The sequence below is a fragment of the Nyctibius grandis genome, chromosome 25 (genome assembly GCF_013368605.1).
Source record: "Nyctibius grandis isolate bNycGra1 chromosome 25, bNycGra1.pri, whole genome shotgun sequence".
Classification (NCBI taxonomy): Eukaryota; Metazoa; Chordata; class Aves; order Nyctibiiformes; family Nyctibiidae; genus Nyctibius; species Nyctibius grandis.
In genome coordinates, this window is record NC_090682.1 from 890,097 (window position 1) to 911,847 (window position 21,751).

The 21,751-nt window shown below is 51.5% G+C and overlaps 1 protein-coding gene across 1 annotated transcript; it reads left to right on the forward strand.

Annotated features, from left to right (window-relative positions):
• Nucleotides 1-12: 12 nt before the first annotated feature.
• On the forward strand, nucleotides 13-17,910 carry DCPS (decapping enzyme, scavenger). Its single transcript, XM_068418346.1, has 6 exons — nucleotides 13-229; nucleotides 1,728-1,896; nucleotides 9,408-9,553; nucleotides 12,917-13,030; nucleotides 16,492-16,602; nucleotides 17,529-17,910. Exons 1-6 carry the CDS (start codon nucleotides 47-49, stop codon nucleotides 17,793-17,795), a joined length of 990 nt encoding a protein of 329 aa, XP_068274447.1. The 5' UTR covers nucleotides 13-46; the 3' UTR covers nucleotides 17,796-17,910.
• Nucleotides 17,911-21,751: the final 3,841 nt, after the last annotated feature.

Sequence of the window (21,751 nt, forward strand, 5' to 3'; positions counted from 1 at the left end):
CTCTTGGCGGCGCCGCGCAGGCGCAGTGCGGGGGAGAGCGCGCGCGATGGCGGAGGGCCCGCTGCCGAAGAGGAAGAGGGAGGAGGAGGAGGAGGAGGATGGCGAGGCCGCGCACCACGACGGAGCCGCCGCCGCCGCCACCACCGCTCCCTTCCCGCTGGCCGAGCTCCGCCTGCGGCGTGTGCTGCGGGAGTCGGCGCGGGACAAGGCGGTGTTCCTGCACGGAGAGGTACCGGGGGAGAGCGGGGAGGGGGGAGCCAGGCCTACTCAGGCCCGCCGCCATTCCCCCGCTGAGGGCAAGCTCCGGGCAGGCCACACCCCGGTGCCAGCAGGCCACGCCTCCACCGGCACCACATGGCGTGGCCGGGGTCCCCCCCGTGTCCCCCCCGTCCCCTCCCATCCGCAGGGCTCCAGCCCTTCTGTATCCAACAGCCCCAGCCCGGTGCTGCCCAAACCCGGAGGGCAGGAGGTGGCTGCTCTCGGCAGCAGCGGGCTGGAAAGCCTTAATTTCAAACCTCAGGTTGTATTTTGTTGTTAGAACGTGTTGGTTTTGGCGCAGCGAGTGGGTTTTTCGTGCTTGCTAAGTAAAGTGGTGTTGAATTGTAAGCAAGATGCTAACTGTGGGGCTGTAAATAGGATAGACGTGTCAATTTGTAATAATTAATTTAAGTTTTATGGCCAGAGAGCCTGGCTGTGGTGTGGGAACCACGCAGCTGCCTCAGCTCCAGGCTCCTGGAGATGTGCACAGAATCACAGACCGGTTTGGGTTGGAAGGGACCTTAAAGATCATCCAGTTCCAACCCCCTGCCACGGGCAGGGACACCTTCCACCAGACCAGGTTGCTCAGAGCCCCATCCAACCTGGCCTTGAACACTGCCAGGGAGGGGGCAGCCCCAGCTGCTCTGGGCAACCTGGGCCAGGGTGTCGCCACCTTCACAGTAAAGAATTTCGTCCTAAGAACCCATCTCAATCTCCCCTCTTTCAGTTTAAAACTGTTCCCCCTCCTCCTATCGCTCCATGCCCTTTGAAAAAGTCCCTCTCCAGCTTTCCTGCAGGCCCCTTCAGGTACTGGAAGGCTTCCTGGAGCCTTCTCTTCTCCAGGCTGAGCATGGCACCTCAGGCTTTGAGCAGGCAATGGGGATGAGGGCGGGGAAGTTTCAGGCTGCTGCTTCACTCTCAGGGCAATGGGTTGATGGTCGGTGGGTAACTGAACTGGGCACAGACCTGCCTGCTCCACCCTGAGAGCGTGGCTGTGTTGGGAGCCCCAGGTGAACCCCTTTGCGGTGTTCAGTGAGGCCTCACCTGGGTCCTGTACAAACCTTCCTGACCCTCCGACTGCCTGGTCAGCGGCCCCATGTCAACTTGTGAGCATCTGAGATGAAATCAGTGATGTGGGTCAGTGGGAATGCAAGCTGTGGGCACTGGGAGCATCCGGGGAGGTGCGGATGGGCTGAGACATTGTCCACATCCTGTGGTTCCCCAAAAAAACCACCTGTGTTCCCTGATGGTGAGCAGGTTCCTACCGTGCTTCAGGGCAAGCATGCCTTTATTTTTGGATGGGTGCTGCCCAGTGGGTGGCTGGACTAGGAGGGGGTTCGTGCATGAGAATTGAGGGGCTGCAAAGTGTCTGCTTGGTCCCTGGGTGGAGGCGTTCAGGTCCTGGCCTCAAACTCTCCACCCAGTGCTGGATCTATGTTTGCTGACAGCTTTATCCATCCTTATTCCAGGTGACCAGCCCCTCTGGAGAGGGGACAGATGCCGTAATCATCCTGGAAAAGACTCCTTTCCAGGAGGAGAAGGTGTCGGACCTGCTGAAGAAGCACATGAAGCTGGAGCTGCAGATGCGCAATGACATTTACAGCACGTACCACCTCTATCCGCCGCCGGAGCTGAGCGGTGAGTGCTCTCAACCTCATGCAGGGGGGTCTCGGGAGGGTGGCTTGCTCTGTGGCTCGGCTGGGGACCAGCAGTCGTGGCTGGGATGCTGGTTGGCGTGCTCCTGCCGGCTACAGAGGGGAGGACACAGCGAGACAGGACCTGACCACGCCAACCCCATCATGATTTGGCTGAGAAGCAGACCTGGCCGGGGTGGGGAGATTGTTGCTGCTTTGAAGGCAACATGTTGCTCCTGAGGCTTTGGGTGCTGCCTTGTTTCACCCCCTTCTCCCACACTGCTGGACACTTAGCTCAGCTGATAAGTAGCTGGCTGTTAAATGGCCATCGCTTGATTACTTGCAATCATCTGCCTGTGCCTTGATTTAAAGGTGAAGAAGGGCTTGGGCACCTGAAAGTTTTCCTTGTGGTTTGTTTGGTTTCTTTTTTTCAGCAATATCAGTTAATCTGGTAAGATACTGTCTTTCCCCATAAGGTTTATCTTGAAAACAGTCTCTGCAGAGCACGTGTCAGGGTCTTCTCGCTCCAGGGTGTCATCTCATGTGTTTTGTTTTTGTTGCCCAATGTCACCCAGTAAGGACAGCCAGCCAGTGTGTTTGCAGGAGGGATTTAAATGCTGGCAACCTCGAGTGCCCGGGGCAGGCGGGCGCTTGCCCTCTCTGCCTTTCAGGGCGCTCCCTGCTGATTTCACGCATCCGTGTGCTACGAAACCCAATTAATAACCGCACGTGGCGAGGTCAGAGGAGCGGGTTGGAGAGCTTTCGTCCTGCGAGACATTCTCATCACGGTGGAAAGCTGTCCTGTGATTGCAGGGCTGCTCTTTCAGCATGTCAATTTAATGCTGGTACGTGTTTAAATTCTGGAAGTGCAGTGATTAATTATGCGTCGACGCTTCTGTAAACGCAATGAGAGCCAAACAGGTTTAACAGACTCAAAATTAATCAGAATGATAGCCTTAAGTAAGAAGTTGTTGCAGTTCTGAGTTAAATTTTGGGGATGTTTATGTGCCTTCCCAAAAATGCTCCTATTTTAGCGCCGCGTCGGTGGTGTAGGAGGAAGCACTGTGTGGCTTTGGGAGCTTGTGAGTTGTGCAAACCTCCTCTTGTCCTGGCGAGGACTCATGGGAGGTTTCACTGTTACAAAGCCACGTTTCGATGGCAGGAAAACACGGGGGCTGTTGTGGATGGGAAGATGTTAGAGCTACGCTCCGTGGGCTGGGAAGGCTCCTGCTTGGGCACCTGCTGCCTTCGGGGCTGGCAGCGACTTGCAGCGATTCCCACGAGGTGGCATTGCACGACTAAAAATCCCCTGGGCCTCTCTCCAGCTGCAGCTCTGCTGGTGTTTGCCTTCCTCGTAGCACTTTACTGCATAACTCCAGCCTTACTCCCATAGCAAAAATCTTTTATTTAAGATTTATGCTGGGTACGAAACTCCTCGCTGGGGTGAAACAGCTGTGGAAGGGTCAATGATTTCCATCAGTGCTGTACTGGGTCCTGCTTTTTCTGAGAGGCTGGAGCAGAACCAGGTGAATCTGGGTCTTCTCATGTCCCATTTCTGGGCCTTTGTTAAACTAAATCTTTGCTCGGGTTGTTTCTGTTCGGCCTGTCCTCTGCCTGGATCAAACCTGCTGCGCTTTCAGATTAGTGCTCGTGCTGTTCCTCTTGCAGGTTTGAAGGGGAGGAAGAGCCTCCAGCTTCCTTCTGCTGAAGTTTATCTTTTTAATTACTTTAAAAATCGCCTTTAAAAGGCAGGCTTTTGCAGAAACATTACACAGTGGTGCGTCTTTTCTTCCTAGCCCCTCAGGAGACTTGATGGGGGGACCAGGGTGCTGCCCTCCAGGCTCCCCTGCTCTGAGCAGTGAGCGAGGAAGCTTCTTCCGTCAAAACAGTTCAGAGCCAAATAGCTGTTTTTGCGGGCACGTTGCGTGAGCAGCTGGGCTGGCGCCAGAGGAAACGGTTGAGTGCAGCAGGAGGGGAAGGAAATTGCCCTTTCGAGCTGAGTCATGGCCCGAGGAGGGAGTCGTCGCGAGGTATGCAGCTCATAAACCTAAAACGAAGGAGAAGTTTCCTGTGAGGCTGCGATGTCAGGGCTTGTGAGAAATCTCTGGACGTTTAGTGATTGTGTGGAGCCCCAGCGAGCCCTTGCACGAGGTCTGTCTCAGCCTCTTGGTTGCAGGGTTACAGATATACAGGGTTTTATCTCCTGGTGCTTGCAGGTTTACACCCAGTTAACACGATGCAGTGAAAGTATTTTGCAGAAAAGGTCAAACTTTGGCATTAAGCAATTCTTTTGAAATGTCCTGGCTCGTGATGTCCCGCAGAAGAGGGAGGGATTCACCCTGGGGATTTCACGGCATTCTGGGCAACCAAACCCCCCTCGCTCAGCTTTTTGCTTTCTAAAGGTGAGATAAACCTCTGGACTGAGGAAATCACGACTGCAGGTGACTTGTGACATCGGGTTGATGGCACGAGGAGCTGCCTCTGTGTCCCTCTGCTTTTTTGAGGCACGTTTCTCAATGCCAGCTTTGTGGTCTGAAGTCCTGGGGGCGGCTCTTCATTCACCTGGAGTTTCTTGATAGCTGAAAGTGGATATTTTTTTTCATCCTTTCCCCTCCTCCTCGTTTAAGTGAGTTGGATGCTCTTCCCTCCCCGGAGTCAAGCTAACACAGGCCCCGTGCAATGAAAGCTTGTTTTGTCTTGGTGGTAAAAGAGCCTGCGAGGCTGGGCCAGTTCTTTGTTTGCGTGGTGAAGGCAGAGAAAGGGAGGCCAAAAGCAGCACATTACCTGAGCAAACGGCTCCCTGCTGCTCTGGGAAGAGGAATTTTACTCTGCTGTAGCTTAAGGATGAGCTTTTTAGGCTTGGGAGCACGCTGGTGTGGGGACAACACTGGTCAGGAAGAGGACCTCATCCATGTCTTGCTTGGCTCATTGGTTTTACTGGCCACTAGGAGAGAGGTGTCAAGGCTAAAGTGGGAAATAACATTTGCAAATCAGCTTAATAATGGTCAGAGTTTGAAGATTTAAGAGGCAGCTTCTGCCTAAAGGTGTGAGATGCTGGCAGAGGACATCCCAGCTCTGAGACACTCCCTTGCAGGGAGAGAGAGCACGGGCCGCTTTCATAGCAGGGGAAAGCTTTTTTCTCCTGCTGCCAAAGGCTTGGTTGCAAAAGCCAGATGGTTCAATCAACACGTTGCCCTGATAACATCCAGCTCCTGGTGATGCTCACACCCTTTTAGCAAGGAGAGTCTGCTGTTTGCAGCAAAAAGCAGCCTCCTCTTGCCTGGCTGCTGAGGGATGGTGTGTTTCACAGCACCAAAGCCACGCTGGCGTAACTTAAGGGCTCTTATCAGTCCTTTAAGGAGTCTGTGCTCCTCCCTGTGCTGCAGGCTGAAGCTCACTGAGAACATCTGAAAAACGAGCGCATCGGGAGATGCTCCAGCTCCATCTCTCCAACACGGGGTGGAGAAATTGGGGGAGAAATGAGAAAGCATGGAAGGAAAGTATTTAGTCATGCAGGAAGTGATACATCTCGCTGTCTTTGGGAGCCCAAAAAGTGGCTGGTTTCAGGCAGTGAGGAGCTGGAGAAACTTGCACGAGCTGCACTGGGAAGGTTGGTTTGTCTCCTGGTGTTGCCTGCAGGGCTTGCCCAGTGGAGAAAACTCTTTGCATTTACACTCAAATGAAAGGCTGGAGCCTGAAGCAGTGGGAGCACATGGGCTGGAGCGAGGTGGTAGATGCAGGAGAAGCAGGAGGGCTGGTTTGGGGGTTGGTGGGAGGTATCGCTGTGCTTTGCTTTGTTTTTTGGAGGTTGGTAACCTGCAGATTTCCTCTTGTCTCTGAGTGTTGCAGCTAGAGCCCACTGAGTCCTCCTTGGATGAGAACTGGGGACCAGACAGCCTTGGCAGAAGTAGCCAGCAGCGTGCTTGGCTTGCCCTAGCATGTGCTGCCCTCAGACTGTGAGCTCTTGCAAGCTTTATCCTTTATTTTTGTGCTTTTATTTCATTCAATAACGAGCCTTAGATGTCTGAGGCAAAGCTGTGGTTGTACCTGGTTGGAGGTGGGTTAAAATCAGGTGTTCTGCTGCGACTGTGATCATAAAACTAAATAAACTCTGTTAATACAGCAGAGGAAAGGGGAGGTTGTGCATCGTTGTATTTAGTTAGGGCTGCATCGAAGGAGTGACGAGGGGAAGACAGCGCAAAGGAAAGTGGTTTGCAGAGGAAAAGAAAACTTGCAAAAGTGCAAATGTGACTTTCTCTGCCGCTTCCTGGGCTTGGCACCTTCCTGCACCTGATGGTTGAGTTGATCAGGCAGATTATCCTGCGCTGTAGGGAGCACAGGGTTACGTGTTTCGGCCTCTCCTCCTGGTGTCAGCTGCCTTCAGCCCTTTTTTCCCCTAAGTTCCCCAAACTGAGCTGTGGTTTTGGTTTTGGTTTGTGTGTCTTGGCTTATTTTTTCACTCTTGTTTTTAGCAGGAGAATCACAGAATCAGTGAGTTTGGAAGAGCCCTCTGGGCTCATCGAGTCCAACCATTGCCCTGACACCACCATGTCAACTAGACCATGGCGCTAAGTGCCATGTCCAGGCTTTTCTTAAACACCTCCAGAGATGGTGACTCCACCACCTCCCTGGGCAGCCCCTTCCAGTGTCTAATGACTCTTGCTGAGAAGAAATGCTTCCTAATGTCCAACCTGAACCTCCCCTGGCCAAGCTTGAGGCTGTGTCCTCTTGTCCTATCGCTAGTTGTCTGGGAGAAGAGGCCGACTCCCACTTCACTCCAACCTCCCTTCAGGTAGTTGTAGACTGCACTAAGGTCACCTCTGAGCCTCCTCTTCTCCAGGCTAAACAACCCCAGCTCCCTCAGCTGTTCCTCAGAGGTCAGACCCTCCAGACCCTTCCCCAGCTTGGTCGCCCTCCTCTGCTTTCTCTCCAACATCTCAACATCTTTCTTGAAGTGCGGGACCCAGAACTGGACAAAGGATTCAAGGTGTGGCCTCACCAGAAGACAGAAGTTGTTTTGTTTCTGGTCAATCTGAGCTGCTTTTTCTCCTGGGCGGGGAAGCAACGGTGCGATGTATCCCCTAAAACACCCTTCGCAGGGTGAACTGCCCGACTGGTTGTTCTCTACCATTGCAGTACCTCTGCCTCCTGCTCATCCAGGTTCCTTCAATTAAACCTCCTGTTTTATAACCTCCAGTTAATTGATGGTCAGTCCTGTTTTCCAGAATCAACCACAGACGTTTCGTGGTGTCCCTGGGCTGGCGTTCAGGAACACGCCGGCTGACGTGACTCACGCCAGCGGAGACAATCCCTGACCCTTCAGCGAGCTTAAAAACCCACATCCCGTGTCCAGCGGTTCTTTCCCCCCGTTTCCAGGCCAGGGGAGGTTTCGGCTGCCCCACAGCGTACGTGACGCTTTAATGCACGTGGAGTCTGCCAGGAGCAGGGTGGCTTTGGAGCGCAACCGCGGCCGGGTGCCAGCAATGGAAAGATTTCGTGGCGAGCCCGATCTCGCCGTGGATGTTTCCTGCGGCTGAGCCCAGCCTTAGCTGGGGCTTTGCATCCCGTGTGCGGGCTCCTAACGACAGTCAGGCTCTGAGGATTTATCAAAGAGCTGCTCTGGCTGGAGTGATTTATGCTAATTAGCATTGCTGGGGTGTTTTGGGGTTGATGAGACCTCTAGAAGGGAAATAATCGTTAGCGAACCGCAGCCTCTCCCCCCTCTCCTCTTCTAAACATCTGCTGCTCAACCGCAGCCGCACATTAAGCATTTCTCTGATCTCGTGTTAGGTTTTAAAGTATCCAGAGTGGCTCTCCCCACCGAGAGCAGCCATCCCCCAAACTGGGGAGGTGCTGGAGAAGCCGTGCAGGGCCCTCCACAACCCCACATCCCAGTTGGCAGTTATCACCCACCCCAGCACGGAGGGGTTTCTGCTGCGGTCCCTCCTTTTGGGGTAGAAAATTAAACTGTGGATATTTCAGCCTGAGGCTGGACGTGGTATTTTCGTATCTTTTGCCTTTTTTTGTTTTCTCCCCAGTGCTTTGCTGGTCTTTTTAAGTGAGGAGCAGAGGAGTTACAGCCTTGTCCTTTTTTTTTTTTTTTCCTTTTGCTCTTACATCATCCTGCTAGAAGTGCTAATTGAGTCCTGGAAAACAACCTTGTTTGAACATGTGTATGGTGGGAATCGGACCAGACTGCCCTTGTGGTTTGCATTTTCATATTTCACGTTACCAGCATTTTCCTGTGGATTTCATTAAGCTGGGTTTGGCATGAAATGAAAAGGCAGAGTCTCCCAGCTTGTGCAGCGCCGACCTTAAAAAAAAAAACAACCTAGGAACCAGAAAAATAAAAAAAACCACCCTAAATCCTGGCTTTAGGAACAAATAGATATTTATATTCAGTGTCTGGCTAGCGTGTATACATATATAAACTGTTTGGTACCCTGGGGAGTGTGCAGCCCGTGGTTTTCATGACCATGGCTGCAGCGTTTGCTGTGCCCCGGCCAGTTGCATCGGATCGATCTCCTCAGGGTTTATCCAGGCTCGTGGCGTTTTTCTCCTTCCTGCATTAAGTTTTATAGCAGCTTTCCGTTAGCTGGGAAGGGGGAGGCACTGCTGGTGCCCTTGGAGTTGTGGCAGGCATCTAATCTTGGCCGAAGAGGGATATTTATATTTTTAATATTTATATTCCTGCGGGTAAGGTTTGCTGCTGCTGAGGTCGAAGCTGCCGGGTCGATGAGGTGCACATTTGCATCCTGTTTAGTGCTGCAAAAATTACGCAGCAAATTTTTACTCAAGGTAAGCAGAAATTGTTTTCCTTTTGCTAGAGTAAATGGCTGAATGCTCTTTGTCGGCTGGTGCAGGGGAATCGCCCAGCCCTCTTCCCTCAGCTCTTAACCCCTCAGCCCACGTTGTTTGCTCTGGATCCATCCCCGTGCCCTTGACCTCTCTGCCTCCTGCAAAGATCTGAGCATCCTGATGGCTGAGAGCTCTGAGCTGCTTCAGTGCAGCCTCGCAGCTCACGCGACGTCTGGTTTGGTGGCTGGAGAAAGTTGCTGGCTGCTCTCTCGATAACATCCCATGAGCTTCAGATTTAAGTATGTGGAAGGTGCGTCTCTGCCCCCGGCGTCGTGTTTCTGTCCTGGTTGTTGACTGCACGTAAGCTTTTTCCCTGGGAGCCCCAGCTCTGCCCTGATGTTGCTGATATGCCTCAAAGAGCGAGTGTGGGAAAAAAAAACCCTTTCAGACAGCAAATTTCTCCACCTGAACTGGAAAGACAGGCCCTGGCTGTGTTGTGGGCTTATCCTTCCTTGAGAAAAGCAGCAGCACCCCGGGAGGTTGAAGCACTTGTTTGCTTTCCGTGTCCGTTCTCCTCCACCCTGGTTTTTAGTGGTTTCTTTTAAAAAGTGTGTCAGTGTGGCATTTATTGGAAGGGAAAACAGATTTATCGGGGACTGAAGGAAGTAATGTGGGTTTTGCCTGTGATGGTAACTCGGTAAACATGTTTATTTCTAGAGATAAAAACCACAGTGGTGTACCCCGCCACGGAGAAACACCTTCAGAAGTACCTCCGTCAAGAAGTGCACCTCATCCGTGAAACCTGGGAGGATTACAAGAACATTACGCTGCCCTTCATCCAGTCCCAGAGCTTCAGCATCCAGGTATGGGTACCACTGCTTCCCCTCTGCAAACATGGACGTCTTTGGTCTCCTTCTTCAACACTGGGCTGTCAGATGTCTCCTCTGAAGCCCAGGTTGGAGGCAGAAGAGTCGGGGCATCCTTCTCCTTAGCCTGGAGAAGAGGAGGCTCAGAGGTGACCTTATTGCAGTCTACAACTACCTGAAGGCAGGTTGTAGTGAAGTGGGAGTCGGCCTCTTCTCCCGGGCAACTAGCGATAGGACAAGAGGACACAGCCTCAAGCTTCACCAGGGGAGGTTCAGGTTGGACATTAGGAAGCATTTCTTCTCAGCAAGCGTCATTAGACACTGGAAGGGGCTGCCCAGGGAGGTGGTGGAGTCACCATCTCTGGAGGTGTTTAAGAAAAGCCTGGACATGGCACTTAGTGCCCTGGTCTAGTTGACATGGTGGTGTCAGGGCAATGGTTGGACTCGATGATCCCAGAGGGCTCTTCCAACCTGGTTGATTCTGTGATTCTGTGATTCTCCATCTTTGCAGAAAATCATTTGCCTTGGAGATGTACCCAAAGTCACCTTTCTCAAGGTTTCTGGAGATTCTCCGTGCTGGGGCGTTCCTCTTCCTTTCCCAGGGTGGCTCCCTGGGCGTTGGTGCAGTTCGATGAGGTTTTTAGGAGTCTCTTGGGTGTTGTGGAAATGGGAAGGCACGGATTGCTCTTGGATACCTGCCTCCCAGCTCCCTCCTCTGGCTTTGCCTACAGCTCCTCTGCTGTTCAGCCCTTCGGTCCGTATTCCACGTGGTGAAGCTGTACTTTTAGTGTCCCTCTTGCCCCAGGCAGCAGCAATGGACTTTTTTCCTGTTTTATATCCTTTTTGACCATTCCTCTCCCTATCTTTCTCCTTTAGAGACCAAAGGAACACACGTCTGTAGGGACCAATTCATGCCAGCCTGTGTGGAAGAGGGAATCACTTCCCAGTCTAGGGAGGTGATCGTCCCTCTCTCTGTACTCGGCACTGGTGAGGCCGCCCCTTGAATCCTGTGTCCAGTTGTGGGCCACGCACTTCAAGAAAGATGTTGAGGTTTTGGAGCGAGTCCAGAGGAGGGCGACCAAGCTGGTGAAGGGTCTGGAGGGTCTGAGCTACGAGGAATGGCTGAGGGAGCTGGGGGTGTTTAGCCTGGAGAAGAGGAGGCTCAGAGGTGACCTTAGTGCAGTCTACAACTACCTGAAGGGAGGTTGTAGTGGAGTGGGAGTCGGCCTCTTCTCCCGGGCAACTAGCGATAGGACAAGAGGACACAGCCTCAAGCTTCACCAGGGGAGGTTCAGGTTGGACATTAGGAAGAATTTCTTCTCAGCAAGGGTCATTAGCCATTGGAAGGGGCTGCCCAGGGAGGTGGTGGAGTCACCATCTCTGGAGGGGTTTAAGACAAGACTGGACATGGCACTTAGTGCCCTGGTCTAGTTGCCATGGTGGTGTCAGGGCAATGGTTGGACTCGCTGATCCCAGAGGGCTCTTCCAACCTGATTGATTCTTTGATTCTGGGAATAAAACATCCTGGGTTTGCTGAGGCAAATTTATCTGTTAAAAATAACCCCCAAAAAACAACCAGCCACAGTCCTTGGGCTCTCTGCCTCTTCCACCAAATACTCGCCAGCTGATTTCTGTACTATGGAAACATATTCCTGGTGACTGTCAGGAGCATCTGCGGTGAAATCGTGGTCAGCACAGTCAGTCCTTGACCTCTGTGATTTGATAATGCTGTTTCTTGTCTTTATCTAACTGCTTTTGACGAGTGAAAGGGGAAATGTGAAGGGTAACAGAAATATTGAGGGACTACAAAGGCGTCTCTGTTTTCTGCTGGAGGATGCAAAGCGTGGATGCTTTCGGTAGAATAGTTTTATTGTGGTGCCAGTCTCTGGACATGTGTTGGCCTCGCTGGGCTTGTGCTGGAAACAGCAAGAGCGGTCAGCTGATGACCTGACCATCACATGAAGCAGCGTTGGGTTTAAAATGCAGCTCATCTGATCGGTGAACTTCTTTAGGGCAGTGAGAGCTTGGCAGTTGTGAAAAGAGCAGGCATTTAAAAAAAAAAACAAACCTGAAACCAAAGTGTAAACTTTTCATTTCCTCCTGAGCTGCCTGCCTGGCTTTTATTCCAGGGTCAGAGCACAGCGATCTTGTGCCGTGCTTTCCAAAATCGCTTTAAGAGCCTAATCTTCTCTAAGACGTTGTTGCTAGGAAGAAAAGACCAGAAATTTAAGCAAAAAAAAAACCCCAACAGATCAAGGGGAGGAGAGGTTGCTTTCTGCCTAAGGATATGCTTGGGTCAGTTCACAACGATCCTAAGTTTTGATTAGATTAATTAAACTCTCGACAGAGTTCCCCAAAAGGGCTGTCTTTTTCTCTTGGGGTGCACAGCATCCACTGACCCAGCTCGCTCAGTGTGTCTACGAGACTGGCTACATCTTCCCTCCTCACCTGGGGCAACCAAAATGTTTCATACCTAAACTTGATGGGGGAAATGATGTTTCAAAATGTTTTCAGCTTCTAAGCCCTGGATATTTTCTGCTGCTTTGTCTTATCTTCTAGGGATGTGGCTGGGAACTCCTGTGGCCATCCAATACTTAATTTAGACTTAAGCTAGAGCGTGAAGTGCATTTTGGAGGTGTAAAGAAGGGTGCAGGAGCTCAGGTTGGGAGCCAGGAGAAGCACAGATGCTTTCTGCTCGTCTTACTCTGTCACTTATCCCTGGTGTCTTCCATTTTGTAGCCGAAACTCTTCTCTGGATGGTGCTTTGATTTGAAGGAGGAACAAGGTGGGGATTAAGCAAGTTCCCTTCCCAAACCTAATTGTAAAGGTGTCAGCGCAGCCTGGGAGGTAAAAAGGTGCAAATAGCCCTGGCTGGCTGCTTTAGTGGCCAGAGATGGAGCTGTGGCAAGCGCTAACTGCCCAGCCAGGAGTATTGCTAGACCCCATCAGAGGGAGAATTATCTCCAAATCCGCTTAGGGACAAATGCAACTATGTCTACACTGGGCTAAATCATCTCTGTTCAATACCTCATCTCCAGCTGTGGCCAGTTCTTAATGCTCGAGAGGAAAACAAAAATCCTTGAATAATTTAGCTAGTGCCACGCAGTGGGGTCGGAGGGGGTGTCTTTTCACTGAAGTGCTCATAATAGCCTGGAGTTTGTTGTTGGAGCGTTTTATGGATAATTAACGACAAATGTTACCAGCCATGAAATTATTTGGTCATCTTAAAATCAAGTCGTTGGGGTTTTTTTTATATTCTGGTTGAATGTGCGCTAATCCATGAGCTTGGGCTAAATGTGCCTGAGGTGTTGGGTTTGGTTTTTCCTCTGCTGGTTTATAAATCGCATATTTCTCTTTCAGTGGGTGTATAATATTTTGGAGAAGAAAGCTGAGGCCGATCGAATCATCCATGAAAACCCAGATCCTCGCGACGGCTTTGTTCTAGTTCCAGATTTTAAGTGGAATCAAAACCAGGTTCGTTTGCTCCTCTTGTCTTTGGAGGGATGCTGCTTGTCTGAAGGTGATCCAGAGGAAATGTCCACTTTCTAATAGCACGCTAATGACAGTTTTAGTAGGGAAATGTGTCCTTCCTGTTCACACTGTGAAGTGCTGATATTGCCAGGGCCTTTTATCACATGCTGATTGTGGACACAGGCTGTTCTCGCTGCTGCTGCTGGGTGATTTATTTATGAGCTTCCCTTTCTCTTTCCTGTGTTAGCCCAAGCGTTGCAGTGATGTGTTTGAACCTAAATCCAGCTGCGTATTTGTTCCTGCTGAACTTACTTTGGGTGGTTTTTTTTTTCACAAGCCTCAACTTTAGGCTCAAACCGGGCAGATGCGTTGTCCTTTGCTTGCTGCAATTAACTCTCCTCCACGCAATATTAAACAGATGGTCGTTAGCTTATGAGCAGCTGCTTAACCTCTCATGGGGGCGGCCACTCGTTGAAATGCAGACGTTTTTAAGCCCAGGCTGTAATCCTAAATTGAGTGGCTCATTATTTTCCTCGGGCTTCTGCTCCCAGGATGTGCCTGGGGGAGTGAAACTCCACACGTGCACCCCTTGAAGTCGAGGGAGTAAAAAAAAAATAGTCCTCTTCGTGTTTCTGATCCTCAAAATGATACAGGTGTTGGGAGGGAAAGTTACTGTGTGATTAAAACTTAGAAATGGGAACTGAAAACTGAAAAAAATGGGAACACAAACCTGCTTGTGAGCAACACAGTTCTGTATTTCTGTGCTGGGAGCACCTATTTCTGGGCTGGTGTTGAGTTGCCTGGGGGAGGACAGATGAGTAAGTCACTGCAGGGTAGTCTCCGGTCACCGTGAATCCCTTGCACACCAACTACTCCAAAAATCAAGCTGTGATGGGGTAACCAAGCTTGAATTTCCACTTGTTCACCAAGAGGCACGACCGTCTTCCTGGAGAGACTTGGCCAAGCAGGTGATACATGGCAAGCTCGCAGTTGTGCTGACGCCACCCTGCCTTGTTCAGTGCCCTTTACTTTCAGGGTGGCCATATTTAGGGACCCTAAAAAGTGCCCCTTTCCTTGCTTCGAGCAAAGCCTCGGCCTAAATCCTCGCTCGCCGCAGCCAAGCATCACCACTCGCATCAGGTTTGGAGACAGATGGGCTGAAAATGGTGCTTTAGCTTTCTCTGGAGACCTGTTGTATCCACGTCTTGCAGGTAGCGTGGTCAGGGAGCGCTTAAATGGTAGGATTTGTCTTTTGGGGAGGTTTCCCCACCCTGCTGTCACCTCTTGATATGCTGAACAGGATCTCCTTGATTTAGTGCCATGGTCTAGTTGACATGGTGGTGTCAGGGCAATGGTTGGACTCGATGATCCCAGAGGGCTCTTCCAACCTGATTGATTCTGTGTGATTCTGATTTCTGCCCAAGGGCTGGGCTGCTGTCTGCAACAAGAGAGCCGTCATCTCTGGGGCTATCTGGGACCTTCGCCTTGCCTGTTTCTTTTCCCAGGCAAGCGAGCCAGCATCCCAGCAAGAGCTGTCGACTTCTGCCTTGGAGCCAAGGAATTTCTTCTTGGCTGTAGGTGACGCCGAGCCAGAGCTGATCCTGGCAGCCCCGGGGCTGCCCCACGAGCACCGGTTCCCTTGATTGACTACTCAATCAAATTAGGGAAGCGAGACAGAGCTCCCAGCAGGACTTTCCAAGCCTCCCCTTAGAAGTCCCTTCAACGTCACCTTGTGCTAGCTTAGCACCTTGCCTGCAAATGCTGCGAATTCACCTGTAATTATTTCAGGTTGATTGACAAAGGGAAGATCTCTTGTTTGCATCGTGAAGTCTGCGTGCTGCTGCCGGCCTCGACCTTCTGGGCACTGCGTCAGCTCCTGCTTCCCAGCCTTGATAGTGCTTTGAGTTGGTTTCTTGGTTGTCTTTTTTTAATTTTTTTAAATTATTTTTTTGGTGTGGTTTGTCTTCTTTTGAGCTGGTTTCCAACCCGCAGGAGCCCCGAGGCGTTGCCTGAAACCATGCCCGGCATGACATCATTCAGGGCCTTTTTAGCAACAGGCTTATTTGTTTCAAACAGCAACATGCAGATGTTGTTCTAAGCAGAAGAGATGTTTGCTTTTCCTCCTGCCAGCCAGCCCTGATCCAAAGAGGACAAGCTGATACACCATCTTTTTCCAGAGCTGTGCACGGGCTGCTTTGGGAATCAAACCGAACCGTGAGCGTTGCTGGGTGCACATAACATGTTTCAAGAGCTGTGAGCAGGGTCCTGAGGGCATCTTTTGGCACAAGCATGTTTCCAAATAACCAGATGAGTTTCTCACTGAAAGAAAGAAAGTGAGAATTCTTTCTTTCCCTGAAAGATTTGTTGGGTCTCAAATATCTAAACCCTTTGCAGTGTTTATATTAGAAAGCCAATAACTGTGCTGAAGGAGATGGGGAGTTTTATTTTTTTTTTTTAAAGTGTAATGATCCACAACGTTACGTCTTGTTAAACACTGAATTTGGGAAGTGCTTTGGGAGATGCCAGAGGTCCGCCTGAGAGCTGCTGAACGACCGTGTTTTACTGCGCTGGGGTTGTCCGCTGACCGATTTGGTCTTGAAAATAATTACTTATGGAACTGGAGTGACTGGAAAGTGGCTGGTTATTTGCACGGTGGAAATCTAGGAAGCTTTTCACTCGGAAAAAATCTGCAGTTGCAGTTTTGGCCGCTGCGATTCTCTGTAAATCCTCGTCTGAGCGTGGAGATAAACCATTCGCTTGCTCGGCAGAAAAGGCCGTGCTCGGCCTGGCCTCTGCGTGGGGGTTGCTGGCAGACCCCACAGCCACCTGGCCTCGGGCCTCCCGTTCCCCTGCACCTTTTCTGCCAGCCTCCATCTGCTCTGGGACGTTTTGGAGGTGCTCAGGGAGACGTGAATGTCCAAGGGCAACAGCAAGTGCTGTGTTTATGGTAGAAAAGAGTTGATCGATCTTTAAAGCTGGGAAGATATTTGTGACCATGCTGTTTATTGATCAGGGTGAACCTGTCCTCTTCTGCTTGTTCCTGGACACAGAACCCAATTAAATCACAGAATCACAGAATGAATCAGGTTGTCAGAGCCCTCTGGGATCATCAAGTCCAACCATTGCCCTGACACCACCATGGCAACTAGACCATGGCACTAAGGGCCATGTCCAGTAAACACCTCCAGAGATGGTGACTCCACCACCTCCCTGGGCAGCTCCTTCCAATGCCTAATGACCCTTTATGAGAAAATTAGTCCAGAAATGCTGCTTGGAGGTGCAGTGGGTTTGTGGGTGAGGGCATCTCATACTGGGAGATTTGTTCTGGTTTCAGTGTGGGTTAAACACAAGGGCAGGCAGTCCCTTATAACACAGCTGTGGTCGGTGTGTCAGGTCCAAAGTGCTTGTGCCTCCATCTGCTTTGTCTATGGTCACCTTCATCACCACCCTCCATCTCTCTGCAGCTGGACGACCTCTACCTGATAGCCCTCGTTCATCGCCGAGAGGTCAAGTCGCTTCGGGACCTCACCGCTGAGCACCTCCCGCTGCTGAGGAACATCTTGCAAGAAGGGAAGGTGAGTGTGTGGCCGGTCTGGTGTGGCTGTCCTGGCTGGGGAGAGCATGGCCTGCCTGCTGCAAGGTTCTCAGGCAGCAGCGTGGGGACCAGTAAGCGAGGGATGACGGTACGTCACGGCCTGGGGCTGCGTTGCTCTCTCTGGCGTCTCTGCCCGGAGACCCCAGTCCCTGCTGCTCTGTTGGCACCTTCCCCTGGGGCATGGGAAAGCCGTGCTGCGTTCGAGGTATTTCAGGGGTGCTCAATATATCTCCCTTAGCAGCGAGCTGCAGGACTCGAGCCCTGTCCTCCCCATATTGCTAAAGTCCTTCTCAACCTCTTGACCATTTTCACCGGCCGACGAGTTTTTTTTCCCAGCCTCGTGACGGGGCGTGCGTGGTACACGGACGCACGATAGCTTCTCTTTCCTTCACTGCCTTAGAAATTTGGAAAGTAATTGCACCGGGGAAAGCGGAGATTAATTAAGAGATTAGTCAGGAGCTCAGTGCGCTGAGCAGCAAACCAAGCCAGCGTGCCTGAGTTGGCCGTGGCTGTTTATAGCTTTAATTACACCGGCCGGTAACGGGATCCCCGTAAGTTGCCGAGTGAGCTGGAGCGATACGAGCAGAAAGGGAAAAGCGATACGAGCAGAGAGCACGTCCCGTCAGAGAGAGAGAGAAAAGTGGGGCGGCCGGAGGCATCGCTCCATCCCTGCGGAGGCTGAAACAGGACAGGGGACAGCTCTGTCCTTCCCAGCTCCTCCCTCACTGTGAGGATGGAGGAAGCAGAAACTGCCTCTGCCTTTCTCTCCGTGCCAGCCAGGATGCTCCTTTCCGTCCGTTGCAAGGTCTGTCTGTCCATCCACGCCCTGCTCGCCCCCAGCTTACCCCATGCCCTCGCTGCGTGTTGCTAGCCCTGACCTGGGGTGTGTTTTCTTTGTCTCCTTAGGAGGCCGTAGCGAAGCGTTTTGGCGTGCCCGGTTCCCAGCTGCGAATCTACCTGCATTACCAACCCTCCTACTACCACCTCCACGTGCATTTCACCGCCCTGGGCTACGACGCCCCGGGCAGCTCTGTTGAGAGAGCCCATCTCCTGGCAGATGTCATTGACAACCTGGCCATGGACTCCATGTACTACCAGAAACGGGCTTTGACCTTCGCCCTTCGTGCTGACGAACTTCTGTTTAAGAAATTCCAGGAGGTGGGAAGAGTGTGAGCCGGCAGAGGTGTTTTTGTATCTTTTTATTTTTAATAAATGCCCATTTTCGGGTGGTTTTTTTTAAAGATTTCAGTGCTTTTTATTTTTTTTTTCACTCTGATTTTGTACAAGTTAGGGCTGACAGCCCATTGCTATGGAAACCATGTCTTCTGCTCAAGTCAGTTAAAATGTTGATTGAGTAAACCCCTTTGAGGGTGCTGGTTTTTACCAGGGTCGTAGCACCGGCCTGGGCGGCTCTGGGATGCAGAGGGGCTGTGTGCATCCATTTTCTCCACCCAAAAGACAAAGGGATCACCCCAAACTGGGGATTAAGCAGCCAGAGGGGTCCAAGAAAACACGCTGTCCTCAGAAAGCTTCACTTCTTTCCTATGAATTCACCCCTGGGAGCAGGATTGCACTTTTCCTAGGACAGGGAGGGATTTCTTCCTCCAAATAAATGACTAACCCAAGTCCTCACCCTGACCAGCCACTGTGGGCTCTGGGAAGGCAACTGCACATGTTGCCTGATCCCCAGCCTGAGAGCCATCACCTCTCCCCTGCTCCTTAGTCATATATCCGGCTTAAATGAGCTCGTTTAAAAGGGCAGCCCCTCCCTGACACAGGCTTTTGCAAGGATTCCTCTGTGCAGTTGTTAGAAAAACCATAAAATAAATAGAATAAATAATCCTTCTGCCAAGGGGGTGGCAGGGCAGGGCGGTAAATGCCTTCCTGCAGCTGTAGGGTCCTGCCAAAGGAGCCTCCTGAGCTCCTGGGTGACTTTGCTGCCACTTTCCAGCTTTGGTTGAGGTTTTTCTTCCTTTTTTTCAGCGAGATACCAACTTCTTCCTCACTCCTTGTTACTGTTTAGATGTTCTCCATGCCATGACCTGGTGAGAGCTGCCCGGGGAGGTGGGAAAAACCAATTTCTGCCTACAGAGATTTAGTCCACTGCTGCAGCCATTGCTTCCCCTGCACCTTCTCCTCTAACCTCTGAAAACTTCATGAGTTCTTGCTGCCAAAAAGGGCTCTGGTTTCTGCTCAGCCGGTAACCAGGGATGTCATGGCAGGAATCATCTTGCCAGCTACCCCAGTTATTTATTCCTTTCGATGCACTGGGCTCTAAGGGGCATTTTTTTTGCTGATGAAGGGGGGGAAAAAATAAAAGATGTGATTTATTTCCAGGGCTGCCCTGCAAAAAAAAGCAATACATGGGTAAGAAAGCTGGGGGTCATCTGTTAGGGGAGTCTTTCCCTCTTGTTTTGGATCTCCCCATCTCCTGAGCAGAGCATGTGTGTGGTCAGAGTTGATTTGGGAGCTGCTGTAGGAGTGGATCTGGAGGTGATCAGCGTGGCTGGCTGTCCCCTGGCTCTCTGCATCCCTCTGTTTTAAGTTGCTGTGGGAAAGGGATGGATTTTTTTTCAATATCAGAGTGGATTTTTGTGCCAAGAGGGAGCTTGGTCTCCCTGGGTGAGAGAACATGGCAGTTTTATGTCCCCACCCAGGCCAGCCCAGGAATGGAGATGGTTAAACAACAGCCAGGACCATCCTCTCAGCCTGTTCTTCAAGTATTTAAAAAAAAAACCCAAACCTGTCTTGAAAATAGACTTTTTGAGGGCTGCGACAGACGACTGAGCGGCACATCTTCCACACGCCATCTGTCTGCTCCCACTGAAGGAATCTTTTCTCCTGGGAGACTAGAAAACACGCTGCCTGGCCATCACCCATCTCCTTTGGGAGCAGGGTGGGGGACAGGGAGTCTGGGAAGAGAGCAGGAGGATGCATTTGGATGGAGCTATGGAACCTTCAAAGGATTTATTGAGGTCTTAGGGCTGGGTTTGCTAAAGCCAGACAGTGTTTCTAGGCTATGGGTTGAGGAAGGGTGGGCCCGAGATGGACGGCAGGACAAAGCTGGCTTGTGCTGGGCATGAATCGTCCCATTCTTGTCCCTCTCAAGCAGATGCTGCGAGCCTGGCCCCAGGGCATCCCCCCTTCCTCCTTCATTAATAGATGGTGCTCGTCTGGCTTCTGCTTTGTCCTCGTCACCCTTTCGGGAGCGTTTCGGCTGCGGCGTGATGGCACGAGGCCACCTTGGGACGGCAAAACCTCTCGTGGGGCAGGAATAAACCTCCTGTTCCTCACCCCTGCAGCTGGGGCATTTTCTAAACTATTTTACTGATGTGATTTCTGAAGAGCTTTGGCCTGGGTGATGGCAGAGCTCGTTACAAATTCACTTCTCAAACAGCCAGGATTTCCCCCCCCCCACCACCACCCCTTTTCTTCTCCCAATTACTCGGCGCTCATCATGCTGAATTAATCTAACCGGCAATTTATCCTTTGTAAATTAAATATTAGGGCAGGGTGTAGTCATTAGCAATGACTAACTCCCCGGCAAACACTGGTGGCATTCTGCTAAGGCAGCAACTACGTCTCCAAAGCGTGGTGTTTTCTGGTGGCTTTTCAAAACTTGTCGTCTACTGGAGCTGCAGTGGCCGCTGGAAGCTCTTGGCTGGTCTTTGGGTCCATCCTGCCCCGTGGATGCACGTTGGGTGTGCTCAGATGTCCCGAGGTTCCTACAGGGTGGACACAACTGGTGTTCACCTCACGGTATGGGATCACCATCGTTTCTCCAAACCTTGGTGAAGCTCAAGGTGCAGCGCTGAGACCTCTTGGCGTGGAGATCTGGGCAAGGCAGCTCACGTGGGAGACGTGAGCAGCTTCCCCCGTGCTGGGTTTGTGTCTCTGCGAGGGCTTTTCTTCTGCTCTTGGTCCTCTTGATGCTGCCCCAGGCCATGGCCGTGAGGGGATGCTCTTTGGGAGCCCATCACCCCGAAACCAAGCCCATCCCACCATCACCAGCAGGAGAAGATCCTGGGAAGCGAAGCTTCGCAGCCTCTTGTAATATTCTCTCTTGGGGGCACGGTAAAAATAGGCATTTGGGAAGTATTATTATCGCTGGAGTATTTATTGAACGTCGTTTATTGTTTTCAGATGCAATAAACCTCGCAGGGGAACCCAAGAGACCGAAGGGTCTAAAGAATCTTCAAGCAAATCCCAGCTCCCCCCACCGCTGAGCTGAGGCCCCAATAATAACCCCAAGATCGTCTTAACGAGCCGGTGGCAATTAAAACCTAATTATGGTGGGCTTGCCTGTCACCACGGGTAAAACTCTGCCCTGTCGCCTCACTTCTTACCGGCAAGGAAACCCCATCCTACGTAGGCTGAGGGATGAGGTGAGGATGCTCGTCAAATATTGATGCCGGTTGCTTAATTAGCCATGGCAATACCAGACAATGGATATTTTATTAATTAATATCGTCGGCGCTGGACACCTCGGTCTTCAAACGGGGTTGGTGCCCTCCAGGTTCTCGCTTTTGCTTTCCAGCGTGGTGAAGGGAGATAAACTGCAGCCTTCAGCAACGAGCTGCTTGCTGCCAGAGTCAATATTTCACCTTCTTTCCCATGAAAAATCAGCGTTAATATTGCTAATTATCTCAGGGGTTGGCAAACCCCTTCCTCGGCGCAGGAGGGGGTGGAAGAAAAAACCTTGAGGGGGTGGGCTGCTGGTTTTGGGTATGGTCTGATGATGACGGGGTGGGAAGGAAATCCCGTGGGAGCCCGAGGTGGCCGGGTCGGGGGGGTGCCTGTGGTGGGCATTAATTAAAGACAAAATACTTAATATCGTGGATTTTCAGTGTCATCTCATGGGGATTCGCTGGGGGAATGGTGCTTAAATCCCCAGTGGGGAAAGCTTTGTCCCCCACCCCAAATTTGCTGGGAGCTGCTTTTATTTGAGGGGATTTAGGGGAGATTTGTGTCAAGGCGGGGGGGCCCTGAGCTCCCCCTTGGGGAGGGGGCTGTGATTTTGGGGGGTCCGCTGAGCATGGATGGGGGGGTAGCTGTCCTCCCCCACCTCTCCACTGCCAGGGGATGGCAAGAGGGGGGGACACCGGGTGCCTCCAGCTCCCGGGATGCTC